This window comes from Oreochromis aureus, linkage group 3 (assembly GCF_013358895.1).
Source record: "Oreochromis aureus strain Israel breed Guangdong linkage group 3, ZZ_aureus, whole genome shotgun sequence".
NCBI lineage: Eukaryota > Metazoa > Chordata > Actinopteri > Cichliformes > Cichlidae > Oreochromis > Oreochromis aureus.
In genome coordinates this window covers 103,979,613-103,998,852 of record NC_052944.1, presented here as the reverse complement: position 1 = coordinate 103,998,852, position 19,240 = coordinate 103,979,613, and the positions used below count along the sequence as shown (strand labels likewise).

Here is a 19,240-nt window from a genome sequence, read left to right as displayed (position 1 = left end):
TCACAGCAGTTCCTCAACTAAAAGAGCAGTAGGTGGAGGGAGCTACATTTACTGACCTCTGACAGTAAGCGTCACTCCTGTCTCAGGATGTCTTCACCCTGGGAGACTGTGCACATGTAGAAACCACTGTGGGTGTTTTGGGGGTCTTTCAGGGTCAGACTGAGGTCTCCAGTCCTCAGAGGCTCTTCATTCATCTCTGTGCGACCTCTGTAATCCGGTCCCTGTTCTTCTAGCTGGTTTTGGCCGTGCTGATAGGTGTGGACTGTGTCTCTGGAATCACCACGTCTCCACTCGATTGTGACATCATCGGGTAAATCAAGAGTGGTTTTAAAGGGCAGCAGCACAGACTTCTTCCCTTTTGTTACTTTGACTATTTCCACCTTGTAACCTGATAAAATACAACATAAGCTGTAAAGACAGACACAAGTTATAAATTTACTGACCTCAGATAAGTTTACTGACCTCTGATACTGAGTATCACTACTTTCTGTTTCAGGATGGCTCCATCTTTTTTGTAGACGGTGCAGGTGTAGACTCCACTGTCAGTAAGTCGAGGGAAATTCAGGATCAGACTGAGGTCTCCGGTTCTCAGTAGCTCTTCATTCATCTCAGTGCGGCCTTGATAGTCCTGGTGTTGCTCTTCATGCTTGTTTTGGCTGTTCTCATACATGAGGACCTTCACATCTTCAAGGTCTGAACGTCTCCACTCTGACGTCCTCAAGCAGGTCAGCTGTGGTTTTGAAGGGAAGCAGAACACGCTTCACCCCTGGTGTCACCTCCACTGTCTGAAGCTTGTAGACTGAATAAAGTAGAAGACAAGTTGTATAGACAGGCAGAAGTTGTGTGCTGCAGTTAATTCATATCAGTTTGATTTATGTAGTGTCAGATCCCAACAAAAGTATATCCGAGTGCTTTATAATGAAAATAACTCTAAAATACCAAAGAAAGAACCACACTGATCAGGTAATCTCATTTGAGCAACACATGTGAAGCAAAATGATCTTTTAAAAGAAGAGACCTCCAATAAAAACAGGATGAAGGCGGTGTAGCCATCTATTGGGTGGTGAGGGGGTAGAGGAAGAAGATCAGAGAGACCACACATAACAAACAGGACAAATCACAAACTGCAGCAGAGAGAAGACAAAGTTCAGGACATGAACTAGTGGCGTATGAACATACAGGGAGTGAAATATGGGCATGAAAAAAAATTTGTTTAGTGCATCATCGGAAACCCCCAGAGCCTGTAGGAGCGTATATGAGGGATATAAGCAGTTCCAGGTACAGTATTTATTTAATGTGAATGTTCACACAGGCACATTTGTTGGCCTTTCATATGTATACATATACGAAGCAAAGTACTCCATCTTTTGCTTTACTTTCAATGTACTTGCCAGAATAGACAAACAGACAATACAGATGTTGGGTCTGCGCTTCCACAGGCCCCGCTGGTTTAGAAACTTATTCTCGTTAACGACAAACAAGACAAACATCTTTTACTTGCTTCCAAGGGAGGCCCCCTTTTGTGTCAGGAAAGCACTCTGAATCCAACCACAGACGACCTCAACTCTGGCCTCCGCTTGCTGCTTTTATTGAAAACAGTTACAGTACACACAAGCACCTCCCATTGTAAAAGCCCCCCTATGGTTACAAAAGACAAGGCACTATGTGTGTATGTGTGTGATGTGTAAGCACGTGTATGCATGTGATTGATGATCAATCTGAAGCTGAATGTCTTGGACGCTGTATGCATTGGAGACCTGGCGCACCTAAATAAATAGTAAGCTTTCTCTGGGAATGCCTGGCAGAAGTCCTGGTCTGTAAGATCTTCAACTCCCATCACCTACAGCATTCTGACTGAGACATCAGGCAGAAGAAAGAGTCCTATCGGGCTCTGTTTCCCTGTGGGACTTAGGAGGCAGCTGATGAGTACCAGCACACTAAGCAGAACGTGGCTTGGGTGGTAGCTGAAGGAAAAACTAGGAGAAGCCATGAAAAAAAACAAAAACAAAAAAAAAACAACAACAACTGTCTTGTTGGGATTCTGTCATGGGCCTTGTGTGCAGTTGGAGTCAGCAGGACTCCACTCCAAGAAGCAGAGTCTGGTTGGCTTTAAGATGGTTAACCTCCTACGACCAGCCCAAATATCTAAGAGAAATTAAAAATGCATGCCGTGGAAGAGTTTGGGTCTTATGAGGTTAAGAAGGGGGACCTGAGGGTGTTTTCCAGCTATAGGGGGTTCACACTCCTCACCCTCCCTGGGAAAGTCTGTGCCAGGGTGCTGGAAGGGAGAGTCCATCCGTTAGTCGTACTTTGGATAGAGGAAGAACAATGTGGTTTTCTTCTAGGTCACTGAAACTGGACCAGCTCTTCACTCTCTCAATGATACTTTAGCTGCAGATGAGTTTACCCTACCAGATGTTTAGAAAAATTCAAATAAACAGTAAAATACCTTTAACAGCAGGATTTAAATGAGTGCTTACAGAGAAACTCAGAGAAATTTCAGCCCTTGCTTTTCTAACCCGTTGATCAAAATAAACCACCCAGTTTTTACTCAGTACTGAAACTGAAGTCTTATCTTCCTCCACCTTTGTTTCCTTTGTTCCTATCAATTGTTCATTCCAGGTCCCAAAGGAGGTTATAAATCTTCATAAGCATTTCTTTGTAATGAATAACATATGATAAAACAGGAACAGAAAATACAGTTGAAAAATGTTTTTTTTAACAAGCCTACTGAATGAACAGTTGCCCTGGAGGTTAGGTTTCATGATCACTAATATGCAATTTTTCATTACCAAGGATCAACGGCCATGAGTACCATTCACAGAGAGTTGGGGAACGGCTGCAATCTCAGCATTGTAAGATGGTGACAGATCAAAGTTTTTGGCTTCGATCCTGAACCCACTGGTAGGCAGCTCTAAACACCACAACCAGAACACCTTGGACTTGGTAGGAAGGTGTTGGGATGAGTTTATTTCACACTTAGTCGGAGGCACACAAAGTAATACACACATCTATACACACAAACCTCACACAGGCTGAGCACACACGATGAAACGTTTCTCCCACTGAAAATGTGACATCCACATGAACAGAATCAACTTTTTGGGATTTACTATGAACATGTTAACTCTAATCGAGGCAGAACTACTAAATATCTAACACACAAAGTAATGTGCTAACTGCTTATTTACCTATTTGTTAAGTTTAAGATGGTTATGCTTGGTCAGATGTACTACCTGTCAAAAGTTTTAGAACACCCCAGTTTTTTATTGAAAATTAAGTCGTGAAATGTTTCATTGCACTTTGAAATGAAAGTGTTGTACAAACTAGAAAGTGAAGATTTCTCTGGCAGTTCACATCTTACCTTGGTACCATTTCAAGCTATTCACTGGAACTGAACGACTTGTATTCCGATAAACAACTGGAAAAAGTGGGGTGTTCTAAAACTTTTGTAGTGTAGATTTCCTTTTTTCATGTTTTTCATACAGTCAATGGAGTCCAGAGTGTTGACAACAGGAAATGACAACATACCACAGCCTCTGTGATGTGCTTACTGACCTCTGACACTGAGCACCACCACTTTCTGTTTCAGGACTTTTCCATGCGTGGAGACGATGCAGGTGTAGACTCCACTGTCAGTGATGCCGAGTTCTTTCAGGGTCAGACTGAGGTCTCCGATTCTCAGTGCCTCTTCGTTCATCTCTGTGCGACCTCTGTAAACCTCGTCCTGGTCACCTGAAATGTGCTGGCTGCTCTGAAACGTGTGAACTTTCCTGTGTTTGGAGTCTGAGTGTCTCCACTCCACTGTGGCATCCTGAGAAAGGTCATCTTTGGTTTTAAAGGGCAGCAGGACAGATTTGTTCCATTCTGTCACTTCCACTGTCTCCATCTGGCTCTCTGAGAGGAGAACACAGTAGAACATGAGACAGACAGACATCAGTGAGGTTGATCCTCCATCATGTCCTCTGCTGTGTAACCAGCAGCTCCTGTTTTCAGTGTTTCTCTGACTTTGAGCTCGACTGCTTGTGTGTTGATGTGTGAGGCTGCACAAACAGCTGCTTTGTTCTGATATCTGCTGCTTTCTTTAATCTTCTGGATTTATTCTGTCACACCTGCAGAAACTTACAGTGTCTACCCTTCAGCATGATGCTGGGGAATTTGTGTTTTTAACAAAGCAGTGAGTCAGCAGGAATCACAGTCTCTGCTGCACAGCATGGATCAAACTTTTGTTTGGACTCTGGTTCTGTGTGTGTCACATGTGGTGTGATGGACCCTTATTTTTGTGTTGTTATATTGACAGTGGTAAATTTATAGACAAAAATACTTGTTATGAATATGTTGCCATGGAGATCTGACATAGTACAGCCAGATGTTAAGTTCTGTAGAAGAAAGAAGCAGTGTGGAAATTAATGAGTTAATGAGCTGATACAAGGAATTAAATGGCAGATGTGATCCCTTGTTTTTTTTTCATTCAGATGTCTGTGCAGACCTTAATCGGATTCACACAGCTCTCTCAGTTCGCAAGTTCAATCAAAATGTCTGCATTTATTCATTCAAATGAAAATGTGTCAGCAGCAGTTTGATTTTGTTCAAATTTATGGAGGATCCAGACAACAATCAAAGCTGTTCCACTCACCTCTGACAGTGAGAGACACCACTTTCTGAAGAAGGTTTCCATCCTTGCTGCTGACGGTGCAGGTGTAGACTCCGGTGTCAGTAACACGGGGCTCCTTTAGTTTCAGACTGAGGTCTTTATCTCTCAGTGGCTCTTCCTTCATCTCTGTGCGGCCTTGGTACACCTCGTCCTGTTTGTCCGGCTGATTTTTTCCACTGTCATACACGTGGACCTGCATGTGTTTGGGTTCAGTGAGTCTCCACTCCACTGTGGCGTCCTGGGGAAGATCCTCTGTGGTTTTAAAGGGCAGCAGGACAGACGTTTTCTCTCCCTCTGAAATCTCCACCATCAATACCTGGCTGTCTGTGAGGACAACACAGCAGAACATGACGTGTGCACACAACACCAACAACCAACACATCATTCTACCAGGACCTCAAAGAGAAGGTGTTCGATTGTTTCAGTGCTGAAGTCATGGAGGACAGAAAAATAAGAACACTGGAGGTCTTTAGGGCCACAAATCTCAAGTGTTGCAAATTAGCATCAAGCCACAACTGCACAAAGCTCAGATCAATGTACAGTTACTAACAATGAACCACTAAGCCATGTTCACATTAGCTAGCTTCTCCTGACATATAACACACATCTGGATGTCGGGGTTCCCCTTCCTCTGTAGGGAAATGAGTGCCCACAAAGGAAGAAAAAGAGGAAAATCATTCACTCATTACTTCCTGTCCAGTTCTGGTTTACAACAACAAACCAAACAACAGCACACACAGACACAAGGTCATCATACCTGCTGGGCATTTCATCCTTTTATATCTATAACGCATGACGATCCCACTGCTGACAGCCAGGAGAGCCAAGATAGCCAGGATGCCAGAGAGGACCCAGGGCCAGGTCGGAGGACGCTCTCTTCATTCATACTGTCATACTGTCATTATATTAATGCTGCTATCCTGTAAATATCATACTTACTTTTGTTTGAGTACTTATGTTTGTTTTATTGTACCTTTTATATCTTACTATTTTTTATTTATTATATTTATTATTGCATTTTGCACCAAGGGAGTGGCACTCCAATTTCGTTGTACCCTGTACAATGACAATAAAGGCTATTCTATTCTATTCTATTCTATTCTCTGTGGTGAACAGAAGAAACATGTTGAATTCACAGCAGATTTCCTCACTCATTCACTACTCTGTGTCCTGATCGATGAGCTCACTCACAAAATAACATCATTTTAGATGCGATTTTTATTTAATGTAACAAAAGGGAACCGTACAATCTACAGCTCAGAGACGTGCTGTAACTGCTAAACTAGCAAGATGTCAGCAACCTATAAGTGAAAAGATGATAGGTTCTAACTAACCAAACATTTTATTGGTTACAGCATGCACTGAGCTGCTGTCATGTGATTGGTTGATTAGATATTTGCATTAAAATAGCTGAACAGGTGTGCCTAATAAAGTGGCAGTGAGTGTATATGTGTTGAAGTTGAATTGCGCCCCCTGCTGGAGACACTTGGACATCTCAATTTTACACCATTACAGAGTCACTGTCACAGAGCCTCACTGGACACTTTACACTTTGCTGGTATCCTGTTCCTTTGCTTGTTAATGGCTCAGATGTGACATCATCACTCACACACTGCACATTTATCATGTGACTCTTCTGTTCTAGAACATACCAAGGACGCTCTGTTGGACTGAGATGTGTGACTGTGGAGGCCGTCAGAGTGCAGTAAACTCACTGTCATGTCTGAGATGATCTCAGCTTTGTTACCCTGCAGGAAGCATACACTGAGGTCATTATGGGATGGACACGGTCAGCAATAGTACTCATGGCTGTGGGGTTTAAACAATGCTCAGTTGGTATTTAAGAGGCCAAAAGTGTTTTCTCCATCGTCCGGCGTGAGCAGCAAATAGGCCTGCAACAAGTGTGAATGTGAGTGTGTGTGGGGCCCATGTGTGAATATTGTATGTTTAGTGGATTTATATAACGTGTTTTGGAGTGTATATTAGTGAGTCACTTACCAAAAGGTGATAACATAAGTTGGGTTGTTTAATATAATTTGAAAGGGAATTATTTCATTTATACAGTGTATTTCATTTGGTTAAGGAATTGGAATATCATTTGAGTTTAAAAAAGGGATGTGTTGTACAGTATTTGTCTCTGCCCTTAGGTTGAGTAAACGTTTCATTTGTGCTAAAGAGTTGTCTGGGATCGTTTCTTTACTATTGGTTAAGTTTAACTTGTGTGTGGTAGAAGTATCGGTTTTTGTACTCGGTATCGGCAAGTACTCAGATCCAAGTATCGGTATCGTATCGGTTTGAAAAAATTGGTATCGTTGCATCCCTAATTTAAATGTTGAGATTAAAGTTATAGTTTTTACACAGCTGAATAAACGTCAAGCAGACAACTGATTATCAGAAGTGTGAGATGCTCGAGAGTATACTCCGGTGTCCTGTTATATTTTAGAGAGCAAGGAGCAGACGGCTGAGTTTATTAAACTCCTCCGAAACAATCTGCACATTTCATTAAAATTTCATCATATTGTCTTTATTTTTAGTTAGCACATAACTTAAACACTTAAAGCTGTAAGCTAATGATAGTTATATAAGAGGAGATGGATGCATGATCTGATTAGTCGACTAATCGCAAAAATAATCAGTGACTAGTCGACTATCAAAATAATCGTTTGTGGCAGCCCTAGTTATCAGCCAGTCGTGATGTGTGAGCTCAGAGTTACAACATCTCAGACTCCAGTCACACATTATGGTACACACATAACGACATACGACTATTTCACACACTGACCTTTGACCTTCAGTTGCACATTGGTCTTGCTCTGATCTTGTCCATATTTGCGGACGATGCAGGTGTAGGTTCCACCATCAGAGACTGTAGGGTTCCTCAGGGTGAGGCTGAGCTCTCCTGTCTGCAGGGCGTCGGCTTTCATCGATGTTCGGTTGGTGTAACGATGGTTCTGATCATTCAGAATATCATCTCTGCTCTGCACACGCATGTGGACTGTTGGGATGTTGAACTCACCAGGGTCCCAGACCACCACTGTGGAGTTACTGGAAACATTAACAGGTACATAGAGCTGGGCGATAGAACGATAACGATATGTATTGCGAAATAACTTTTTCTCGATAGAAAAATTAAACTATTGCCTAGGCCTCATCTCTCTTGTCCTCTTAAAACCAAAAGGAACAGCCAATCCAAATTAAGTAGCGCAGAGCCGAACCAATCACAGCCGCAGCGTCACGTCACGTGACTTGTTACGTACAGCACAAGTGCCAAGGCGCACATGTGTTATTTGTTTTTGCAGCCGTGCAGCCCGGGTAATGAAGGAAATGAGTTTGCCAACTAGAGAAAAATCAACCGAGGCGTGGCGAAGGTTACGAAAAAAAAACAGATGATGGTTCCAATGCCGGAGAGCTTGTCGAACGGAAGGGCCACAGAAGTTCCGTAGTGTGAAGGTATTTCGGCTATTTCAAGTCTGACAAAAAACAGAGTAGCGCGCACTGTAAATTGTGTCTAAAGCAAGTCTGGAAATACAATAAAGCGGTGCATGCTCAATCTCTGACTGAAAGCGCTAATTCGTCATTCGGCTTTTGTCAGACTAAAGTAACTGTTAAAACTGTTTGAAAAGCTAAGCTATACAACAAGGAGAGATTGAGAATTTCCTTTTAGTTCTCAGTTTATTTGATATTGACAAAAGTTAGTCAATTTTGTCTGTTCTTCTGTAAAACAAACTAATATTTATTTTTAGAATTAATATTTTGTTTCTAAGTGGAATTGACAATTTAGTGGTCTGTTTTGTTTTTTCTGTTTTGAAACTTAAACGCTTTAGCGGCTGCCTTTTGTGTAGTTTGCAATATTTGCCTTTATTTATCTGAAACTGAAGTCTCATGTTCCTTAAGTACATCTACCCTGTTGAACTTATTATGGGAAATAAATATTTAAATTAAAAAAAGGGGGGATAGGTTAATTGGATAATCCAAATTGTCACTAGGTGTGAATGTGCGAGTGAATGTGAGTGCGAATGGTTGTCTGTCCCTGTGTGTTGGCCCTGCGACAGACTGGCGACCTGTCCAGGGTGTACCCCGCCTCTCGCCCTATGACAGCTGGGATAGGCTCCAGCGCCCCCCGCGACCCTGGAAAGGATAAGCGGAAGCGAATGGATGGATGGATGGATGGATGGATGGATGAATTAAAAAAAGCTGCTAATTATTTCACATTTTACTTGTGAGCAATGGCACATTTAAATCTTACAAATATAGTTATTTGGCTTATATCGTGATATCATTATCGCCTGAAATGAAAAGAACATATCGTTATATGAAAAAAATCTTATATCGCCCAGCTCTACAGGTACCTGACAGGACAGCAGGACAGACTCCTCCCCCTCATACACCTCATACACTTCCACCCCTGAGGCATGCTGGGAAACTGATAAGAGAACCAGAGTGTCGTCATTCAGTCTGTCCACAGGGTGGGTAACATGTCGGGATGAGTTCTAACAACAGGTTTTAAATTAGTACCAGTAATGACCACAGTGTGTAACACTAGAAACCTTTGAAAACATATTGAAGCCCATCAGGAGCCTCCATCAGTGCTCAAAGGTATGATCAGGAGCCAAAGGAACATCTGCTCCATGCAGACATGTTTTTCTTGGAAGGGCTTCATGTTTGAGCAAAGGATGCTAAACCACAGACTTCATCTATTCCAGCAACACAGCTTCATAAGAGAAGAGTCCGGCATCTGAATCGCCCACCTGCAGTCCGGACCTTTCACCAGCTGACAACATCTGGAGCATCATGAGCTCAACAACAGGACGAAGCAGAGCCAGGACTGCTGAGCAGCTAGAACCCTCCATCAGACCAGAACCGCTACTATCCTCAGCTCACAGACTGATGTTAAAGAGGACACATGGACCTGTCCTACTTTAGAGAAATTTTCCATTTTCAAACTCCAGCGCTTCTCTGAATTCCAGATGTTTCGTTTTCAGGTTTCTGTACTTTGAGCCTTTCTCGGGGAGCTCATATTTTTACCCTCTATGTTTTCAAAACTCCAATTTTACATTTGAAACAAGCTCATTATCTCACGTCACTGCACACCTTCCCTGATTAACCTGACCTCAGACTCGATGTAAAGTCCTCACACATGACACGAGTCATGTTTATTTCCTGTTTCTTTAGTAGCGGTTCCTTAAAAACAGCTCATTCAGCATATGCGCTTCTCTGTCTGCTGTTAGACAAATCCTCACACACACATTTTCTGCTAATTGGCAAAAAAATTATTGCCTGTATTCAAATTGCTGTAAATGACTTGTTGGTCTATAATCTGTCACAAATGATATAGAGTCATTTTAAGCCTAAACATTCCTGCCACAGGGTAAAAATCCTTTTCAATCCAGCTAAAAACACTCACGGAAACTTCTTCCTGGCACACCAGCAGCACTCCCCTACTTTGACGGTAAAATCAGTGAAATGCAAACGTTTGATCACTGCAGATTGTGTGGGAGCATTCCTGGTCAGAGCTCAGGGATTATGCTGTATTAATGATGTAAAGCTGAGAAGAAGCAGAAGCAACAAATGTCAACCATTTGTGTTGCTTCTCTTTGAAAGACATTAATAAAAGTTCCTACAGGTCATCCGAGATCAGCCAACCGCTTGCTTTACTGTGAAAAGGTTGTGAAACATCCTAATCATGCTCTTAAAAGTTAAAAAAAAAAAAAAAAAGAAGAAGAAGAAGAAGCTGGGTTAACATATAAGAGTTAAAATAAACTCTGCATTCAGTCGGAGAAAAAAAAAAAACTTCATTTGTAAAATGAAACACACAAAAACTACTTTGTGTGTTTGCCAGGGCCGCGACTTTGGATGAAAATTGGATGGATTGAAAGCAGATAAACCTGGAGAGTAACAGACTAAGCTGTGACTGAGTGTGGTTCACCCAGCACTCTGTTATTCACTGACTTGCAGCAGGAAACGGTAAAACTGAAAACATCCCCCTGTGGCTGACAGCAGCCCAACTATAGACGGGTTCAACGTTCTTACCGTGCACAAGCAGCAGGAAGGACACGAGGCTCTTCATCCTCCTGTGACAGAGACTATAACCAACTCTGCTCCACCCGACACCCAAAACAATCACACGGCTCTAACTTTCCAGCTGTAACAAGAAAGTTTTACTTTCGGTTTCAACCTTCAAAGTAAAAGCTCATTGAGACGTATTCAGAGACTTCCTTCTTCCATCAGAGGGAAAAGTGCTGCAGTCAGTGACAGCAGGAGCTCAGTAAAAGCTCTATTTTTATTCTCACTATCGTTCTTTTTTTAATCGTTCTGTGTCGTAGTTTGTAACGTTGTAGTTTGTAAAGCTCTGTCAGTAGCGGTTTTTGATATGGGCGAAACGGGCGGTTGCCCGGGGCGGAATCGTGGTGGGGGGCGCCATCACGAGCATCATACTCATGCTGCCCCGACATCAGCCAGCACATATTGGGAATGGCATAGGCAACGAGCGGTTTTCTATGCCCATTTGCTGGGAGTAAAGGCGCCCTCCGTTTGCGAAGTGCGCCTGCTGCTTGCTACACAGGGAGGAGAGGGCGGGGCGGCGGGGGAATCTCTGGCTGGCTGGAGCAGCATCTAATAACCAACTCGCAAAATAAAACAAAATAAAAACAAACCAACAAACACGAAAACACCAGACATCATGATACAGACTTATAATTTGCACCGATGTTTTTTCGAAATTCTGTATGCGAAAAGTGAGCGTGAGAGCCCTCGGTGCGCCTGCTCGCTGCTGAAGTCAAAGTAAACTTTATTGTCATCTCTGCTACATACAGTTCAGTATATAGAGAGACGAGACGACGAGGCTCCAGTTAGAGCAGTGCAAGTAAACGAACAATAAATATTTAAGAGTAAAAAAAATAAATATACACTTTAGGACCAGGGGTAAAGGGATCAATAACAATTTAAAATGTATATTTTATATTTTGTTTATTTAAAGTCTCACACACAACCCGTTTTTAAAGTTTAAAAAAAAAGAGAAAATTGGAGTGGATTCGCCCAGGGCGCCAAATAGGCTAGGACTGCCACTGTACACAGGTCTCCACCTGTGCAGTAGTGCGGAAAGAATGCGGACGTCAGAGACAGGCCGTGCCCGTGCCTCAGCCCCATTTAGTCCAAACTGTATGAAGACATACAGTTTGTGGTCAAACGAGCTTTTATTCTGAAGGTCCAGAATTCGCAGTTCTTTCCAAGTCTAATGTTTGTGTTGGGAATGCAGGGATGAAAACTGGAGTTCGTCCACGGGTCAGTGTTTGCGTGTGAGTCCAGAGCGGCTCAGCCTTTTTATGGAGGACGAAGATGTTGCTGACTTTGTTGCTCCTCGTACTCGGTAAGAACCGGCCCTGTTCCTCTGTGTGTTTGCGTGTGTGTGTTTAAACAAGAAAACGTGTTACAAGTCCTAACCGTTTAAAAGCATGTTAATCATTGGGAGTAGCAGTTTTTGATATGGGCGGCATCATGGCTTTGGCAAAAAAAGTTGCTCGTACTCATGCTAGGTAGTGCCAGCACATTTCGGGGATGGCATAGGCACCGATCGGTTTTCTATCGTCCGTTTGAGGGTAGTAAGGGCGCCCTCCGTTTGCGGGGTGCGCTTGCTGCACAGGGAGGAAAAGGGCAGGGCGGTGTTCCAGATTAACTGGCGTTGGTCGAACAGATGTGTGGCAGACTTGCTTTTCAGGAGCTGCTACCGACAAACCAGCAAATAAACACCAAATCTTTCATCTGTGACCTTTGTGAGGTTACGTCAAACACACTCTGTCAGTCTTGTTGCTGTTTTCTTGTAAATGTATAAAAATGCCGTGAGTTTACCTGGTGATATTCTCATGTACGAGGCTATCGCGAAAACAGCAAACTCCATTTGAGTGCAGACAAAGTAAACTGCACGCTTTAGTTGTGAAGCAAAAACGCTGAAATCGGGGTAATAAAAGTACGAGGGGAACGATAACGAAGACAAGATTCTCCCAATCATTTACTCTGTCTGTCCTGTGAACAACATCGGCGTGGTGTTAATTGTTTGCTGTTTTCGCGATAGCCTCGTACATGAGAATGTCACCAGGTAAACTAGCGATATTTTTAAACATTTTGTTGGTAAACAGCAACAAGACTGACAGAGTGTGTTTGACATAACCTCACAAAGGTCACAGATGAAAGATTTGGTGTTTATTTGCTGGTTTGTCGGTAGCGGCTCCTTAAAAGCAAGTCTGCCACACATCTGTTCACCAATGCCACTTGATCTGCGACGCCAGTTAATCTGGAACATCGGTGTTTCAGATTAACTGGCACTGACCACATCCTCTCTTTCTCTTTTCAGTTTCATCTCATGCATCAGGAGTGGAGGTATTTGTGGGGGAGGAGTCTGTCCTGCTGCCCTGTCAGGTACCAGCTAATGTTTCCAGAAGCTCCACAGCAGTGGTCTGGGACCGTGATGAGTTCAAGATCCCAACAGTCCACATGCGTCTGCAGACCGGAGATGATCTGAAAAATCAAAACCAGCGTTACTTCCGTCGAACGATAATGAGTGACAAAGCCCTGCAGACTGGAGACCTCAGCCTCACTCTTAGGAATCCCACAGTCTCCGACAGTGGAAACTACACCTGTATCGTCCGCAAATATGGACAAGATGAGAAGCGCACTGAAGTAGAACTGACAGTAAAAGGTCAGTGCTATAGGTAGACTTCAGATCCAAGTGAATTTATAAAATTATATTTCGTGACGTTCAGGCTTTTGATGTTTGTGTTGATTTCAGAACCTCCACCAGGAGATTTAAAGCTATCACGACACCTAAAAGCTCTTTTAGGTGTCGTGATAGGTTTGATTCTCCTTAGTGCTGCTGTCTTTGGTTTCTACAAGTACCACAGATATAAGAGGAAGAAGAGGGGTGAAGGTAAGTAAGTGTGTTACTCTGTATCATAACATTTATGGTTTACAAAGAGCACTTTCAGATCAGCGCTGTACACTTGACATGCCAAGATGATACATTGAACATGTTAAAAAATAAGAAAAATAATAATATAAAATAAATAAAATATATAGAGCAGAGCTGCAGCTCCTTAATTCATCTCCAACAAATTCTGATTAATAGTGGTGTGCTTGTTTTTGTCTGCTGGAGAGAAAACTGTATAACTCTAAACCTTAAAAAGCTGAGAGGAGAAAATTAAAAAGTGTCACTCCTCTACTCTGTGACAGCAGGGAATATGTGGTTCCCTGGGTGTTACAATGATGTACTTTTTATTTAACAGAAAAATCCCTATAATTAAAAATGCATCAAGGGACTTGGTATCATTGTCTAGGAAAGGGGGAACAAGCCTAGAGCCAGGCTAGGGCTGAGTGTTTGCTGGAGAGCACCTGGTGGCTAGGCTTTAGCCAGTGGTTCCCAGGAGGAGCAATGTAGTTTTGTCCTGGTCATGGAACACGGGGCCAGCTCTTTATCCTGCTGACAATAGTGGAGAAAGATTGAAGATTGATTGGGGGCTTTACTTTGTGCTCTACGGTCTCAGTGTATCCCAATATAGTGTGTATAGAGTAGTATAGAAGCTTAACTCTAAAACAAATAAGAGACTGCAAGGTGGCATCATGGAAGAATGTAGCTGGGCAGCTTCAAATGGTAGTCTGTAGAATGAGTGGAAATCAAGGAGAGGTAGCAAATCAAGCCAGAGTCAGTGTCTAAAGGTGAAATGTGAAGAAATAAGTAATGTTCAACAAAGCTGAGGAAGGGAGACAGGCTCTAGGTTGTAGGAAAGAATTACCAGATGACTGTGAAAATACAGCTGAGGAAGAATGCCAGGAACATGTTTGGTGTATCCTCTAGACAGACGAAAGAAGGAGCGGAGACTTATTGGTGAAATTAGAAAGTACAGGAAAATACTCAAAAGAAGAGGTTAGTAAAGAACAGTGGGATAGTCGGGGAGATGAAGAAGGTAAGCAGCAGTAATGTGAGGCTAGACATACCACAAAGACAGAGGTGCAGAAGGAAAAGGCTTAAAGGGAATTCTGTGAGGCTGGGCACTAAGGAAGGACAAAAGGAATTATGGCAAAAAAAAATGGAGCTGGAAAGGATGTGCAGCAGGTTAGGGTAATTGAGGACAGACATGGAAATGTACTAATAAGTGAAGAGAGGGTTTTGAGGAAATGAAATGGTGCTGTGATGTGCTTGTGAATTAAAAAGATGAGAGGATGGTCTGATGTAGTAAATCCGGAATTGAAGGCAGCTATGAATAAGAAGAACAGTGTAAAGACAATTGGTCTAGATGATCTCTTGTGGAAGTATGATGCATAACAGAGGGCAGTAAAATTAAACACACCAACGATGTTAAGCATGTCTTTGAAGATACTTGTTTTTCTATAATTTGTTAGATAAAGGTTGAAGAACTGGAATAATTCACTTTTCCTATCAGCTCTCCAGGTGGATATGGTGGAAGTGACAGAATGGGAGAACTCTGTCTGGCTGCCCTTTAAAACCACTGTTTGCTTGCCTGATGATGTCACAGTGGAGTGGAAACACAAAGACAGGACGATATTCATGTATCCGAGCAGCCAAAACCAGCCTCTCTTACAGGACCAGGATTACAGAGGTCGCACTGAGATGAATGAAGAGCCTCTGAGAACTGGAGACTTCAGTCTGAAACTGAATAACCTCCAACTTACTGATCACGGTGTCTACATCTGCACCGTCTATAACAAGAGTAAAAAACTCCTGAGGCAGAAAGTAGTGACGCTTAGTGTTAGAGGTGAGCATAAAAGCTGTTTTTCTATGGTCACAAACCACTTTGAATCCAAATCAAGCTGCTGATAAGTCAAAAAACCTGTTTGAAGTTGGATAGAAACAGAAGTATTTTCAAAACATAACATACTTTAGCTCTAGTTAATTTTATTTTTTATAATAAATGTGAATTTTACTATTCATTTTTACATTGTTTTATTAGGCATGATGAGATAATAAAAAATGGCCTGTAGCGTATACTGTTTACAAGAGTGTGTATGGAAAGTGTTTAATTTTGAAAGAAAGTCACACTTAAAATGTGATATACTTCTTATTAATATTAATACTGTATAATTAATGCCTATCCTTCATTTTAATGGAATATCTATTTAGATGTATATAAAACTATTTTTAGCAACATGCGTTTTGAAGTAAAAATATATGTTTTCTTTCTAATACAAGGACTATGTTAAGGACCTAATAACTTGAACTAAACATTATGTACGGCGGTGGCAAGGTGGCACAGGGATTAGCACTGTACCTCACAGCAAGAAGGTCCTGAGTTCAATTGTTTGCTTGGGTTCTCTCTGGGAATGCTGGCTTGCAGTATGTGGGGTTAGGTTTACTGGTAATTATAAATTGCCCATGGGTGAGTGTGAATGGTTTTCTGTCTTTATGTCTTAGCCCCCACATAGAGGCAGACATGGAAGAGAATGGATGGATAACCACTATATATTCTATACACTACTACTAACTGCTTTAGGTAGTGATAAACCAGCTATCATTAGCATCCATTCTCTGCTGTGTATTTGGGCCCTGGTCTGTTTTACTGCAAATTCAATGATGATGAAGGATCAAACTCACTGACATCTGTTTGTCTGTACACTTTATGTTCTCAGATAGACAGGTGGAGATGGTGGAGGTAGCAGATTGGGAGAAGAACGTGAAGCTTTCCTTTACAATCACAGATGACCTTCCTCAGGATGCCACAGTGGAGTGGAGACGCTCTGACTCCAAACAGATGATGGTCTACATGTATCCGAGCGACCAAAACCAGAGAGACGATCAAGACCAGTTTTACAGAGGTCGCACAGAGATGAACATGGAGCCACTGCGAACTAAAGATCTCAGTCTGACCCTGAAAGACCTCCAGCTTGCTGACAGGGAGTCTACACCTGTACCGTCTACAACAAGGACAGAAAAATCTTGCTTCAGAAATCAGTTTCACTCAGTGTCAGGGGTGAGTGTAACAGTTGGTTCTGGACATTACAGTCCTCTAAGATGAGTTTTAAATTGTATCTTGCAGCTCTTTTTTGCAAACAGCCTGTCGCAAAAAAACATTTTTTGTTCCCATTTCTTTTTGTTGAATCTATGAAAAAGAAAATGTTGTGATACTTAAAAAAATACCAAAAGTTGAATCTGTTCATCTGGACGTAGCGTTTTCAGTGGGAGAAACGTTTCGTCACTCATCCAAGTGACTTCTTCGGTCTCAGATGACTGCAGGTTTCCCCAACCTTGTAATGGGGGACAGTTAAAATTTGACTTGTACCATAAACCTACGCATACAGATCAGTATTTAAGGTTTGATTGCAGCCATTCCCCAACAATTATCAAGACTTAAAAAAATACTTTAAACTAGTATTTTTGCACCAACAATGGGATTCTCAAAGAGCTTTTAGCTAAATAAATAAATAAAACTAGTAACTGAAATGGAAAAACTGTCATATCTTAGCATGATGTGCAGTGTGTCCATAAAAAGTCTGAGAAATTGAACAAGTGGAATATGAAAAGATAAGCGACAGGCCTAAAGATTATCTACAGCAGATGAACAGTGTCTTATCATAAGAAACAGGAAGCAGTTTGGAAATTACAAGAAAGCTTACTTAAGGCTACGTTCACACTGCAGGCGAAAGCGCATCAAATCCGACTTTTTTGACCCTATGCGACCCGTATCCGATCATGGTATGACAGTGTGAACAGCACAAATCCGATATTTTCAAATCCAACCTGGGTCACTTTCGTATGTGGTACTGAATCCGATACATATCTGATGTTTTAGAAAGCGACTGCTGTTTGAATGGTCATGTCACATTAAATCCGTCTTTTACGTCACTGACACAAGACAGATGCCAATTATCAGCGGCGGAGAAGACAAACGAGAAAGCATGACTGCGGAAACTAGAAACGGAGCGAGTCAATGGACAGAAACTGAGGTTTTGGACTTGATTAGCGTATGGGGAGACAAAATTCGACTTACAACTGTGCAGAAATTGATAAACTGCTGCAACAACACCTACTAGCTCTGTAGCCGCCATTTTTACTTCCGTAAACAGAGCGCGTTTGTGTGTGACGTCTTCTTTTGTGCATGCAGGCTGCTTTGAAGGCCGTGAACTGTTCACACTAGAGCGCGTTTGCTGTCACATTTTATTTATAGTGTGAACAAGCAGACAAAAAAAAAAAATCAGATTTGATCAAAAAATCGGAATTGAGCATTAAGAGCTGTAGTGTGAACGTAGCCTAAGAGAATTCAGGCTGTGTGATTAAAGGTGGTCATATCAAGTATTTACTTTAACTTTGTATATTATATTTCCATGTATGCTTGCAATTTTCTGTCAATTACTCTGCTTGTTTCCCATTTTCTAGCAACATATGAAGAACTGACAGGGGTTAAAGTATTATCTTGAGTGTACGAAATTCTTGAGCGCGTGACTCTGGTCTCTCCCCCCCTCACCCTTCAGTTAGTCACAGCACAAGGCAGATCATTGTCTAATTGTTAGGCTTTTCTCTCATTACCTTACAGTATAAAGCTGCATAATGCAACTGTTGTGATGTGGCACTATATGAATAAAATTGAACTGAACTGAAATGAATCATACTCACTAACTGTTTTCTTTCCAGTCGCTCAGCTGCAGGTGGTGGTGCTAACAGAGGGTGTAGAGTTCGTTCGGCTGCCCTTTAAAACTACCGATGATCTTCATGAGCACATCAAAGTTAAGTGGAGACATCAAAACATGAAGGTCCACGAATATCAGAGTGACCAGAACCAGCCTTCCATGCCAGCTCGGGATTACAAAGGTCGCACAGAGATGATTGAGGAGGAAGTGAAGAAAGGAGACTTCAGTCTGGTCCTGAAACAACCCAAACTAGAAGACTGTGGTGTCTACACTTGCACCGTCAAGAACAGAGATGGAAAAATTCTGAGAGACAAAATAATTGCCCTCGGTGTCCAAGGTCAGTAAACACGTCTGTGAATGTGTCTGCTTATGTGCTCTGGTCTGAGTGGCATAACTTTTGTAGATAGTGGACAGATTTTTTTTTTCTAAGCATACATTTGTGTCCCCTCAAAATGAAGTCGCTTCACTACAATAAACCAAATATGCATGGAGACTATAAATATCCATCCATCCACCTTCGTCTGCTTATCCGGGGCCGGGTCGCGGGGGCAGCAGCTTAAGCAGAGAAGCCCAGACCTCCCTCTCCCCAGCCACCTCCTCCAGCTTATCCAGGGGAACACCAAGGTCTTCCCAGGCCAGCTGAGAGATATAATCTCTCCAGCGTGTCTTGAGTCTGCTCCGGGGCCTCCACCTGGTGGGATGTGCCCAGAACACCTCACCCAGGAGGTGCCGAGGAGGCATCCTTGTTAGATGCCCGAACCACCTCAACTGGCTTCTTTCGATGTGAAGGAGCAGCTGCTCTACTCTGAGCCCCTCCCGAATGGCCGAACTTCTCACCATATCTCTAAGGGAGAGGTCAGCAACCGTTTGGAGAAAGCTTATTTCTGCTGCTTGTATCCACAATCTCGTTCTTTCAGTCACTACCCACAGCTCATGACCATAGGTGAGGGGAGGGAT

General features: G+C 42.3%; 3 protein-coding genes across 4 annotated transcripts in view; 1 reads left to right on the top strand and 2 right to left on the bottom strand.

Annotated features, from left to right (window-relative positions):
• LOC116324875 overlaps positions 1–19,240 on the bottom strand; it is an 87,077-nt gene that overhangs the window by 1,175 nt on the left and 66,662 nt on the right. The window lies entirely within an intron of this gene.
• On the bottom strand, positions 56–10,897 carry LOC116328768 (butyrophilin-like protein 2). Its single transcript, XM_039609069.1, has 6 exons — positions 10,685–10,897; positions 7,437–7,688; positions 4,637–4,978; positions 3,559–3,897; positions 463–799; positions 56–388 (listed from the first exon to the last, which is right to left on the bottom strand). Exons 1-5 carry the CDS (start codon positions 10,719–10,721, stop codon positions 687–689), a joined length of 1,083 nt encoding a protein of 360 aa, XP_039465003.1. The 5' UTR covers positions 10,722–10,897; the 3' UTR covers positions 56–388; positions 463–686.
• On the top strand, positions 11,666–18,449 carry LOC120438632 (matrix remodeling-associated protein 8-like). Its single transcript, XM_039609056.1, has 6 exons — positions 11,666–12,020; positions 13,002–13,346; positions 13,437–13,574; positions 15,085–15,417; positions 16,289–16,629; positions 18,288–18,449. Exons 1-6 carry the CDS (start codon positions 11,990–11,992, stop codon positions 18,312–18,314), a joined length of 1,215 nt encoding a protein of 404 aa, XP_039464990.1. The 5' UTR covers positions 11,666–11,989; the 3' UTR covers positions 18,315–18,449.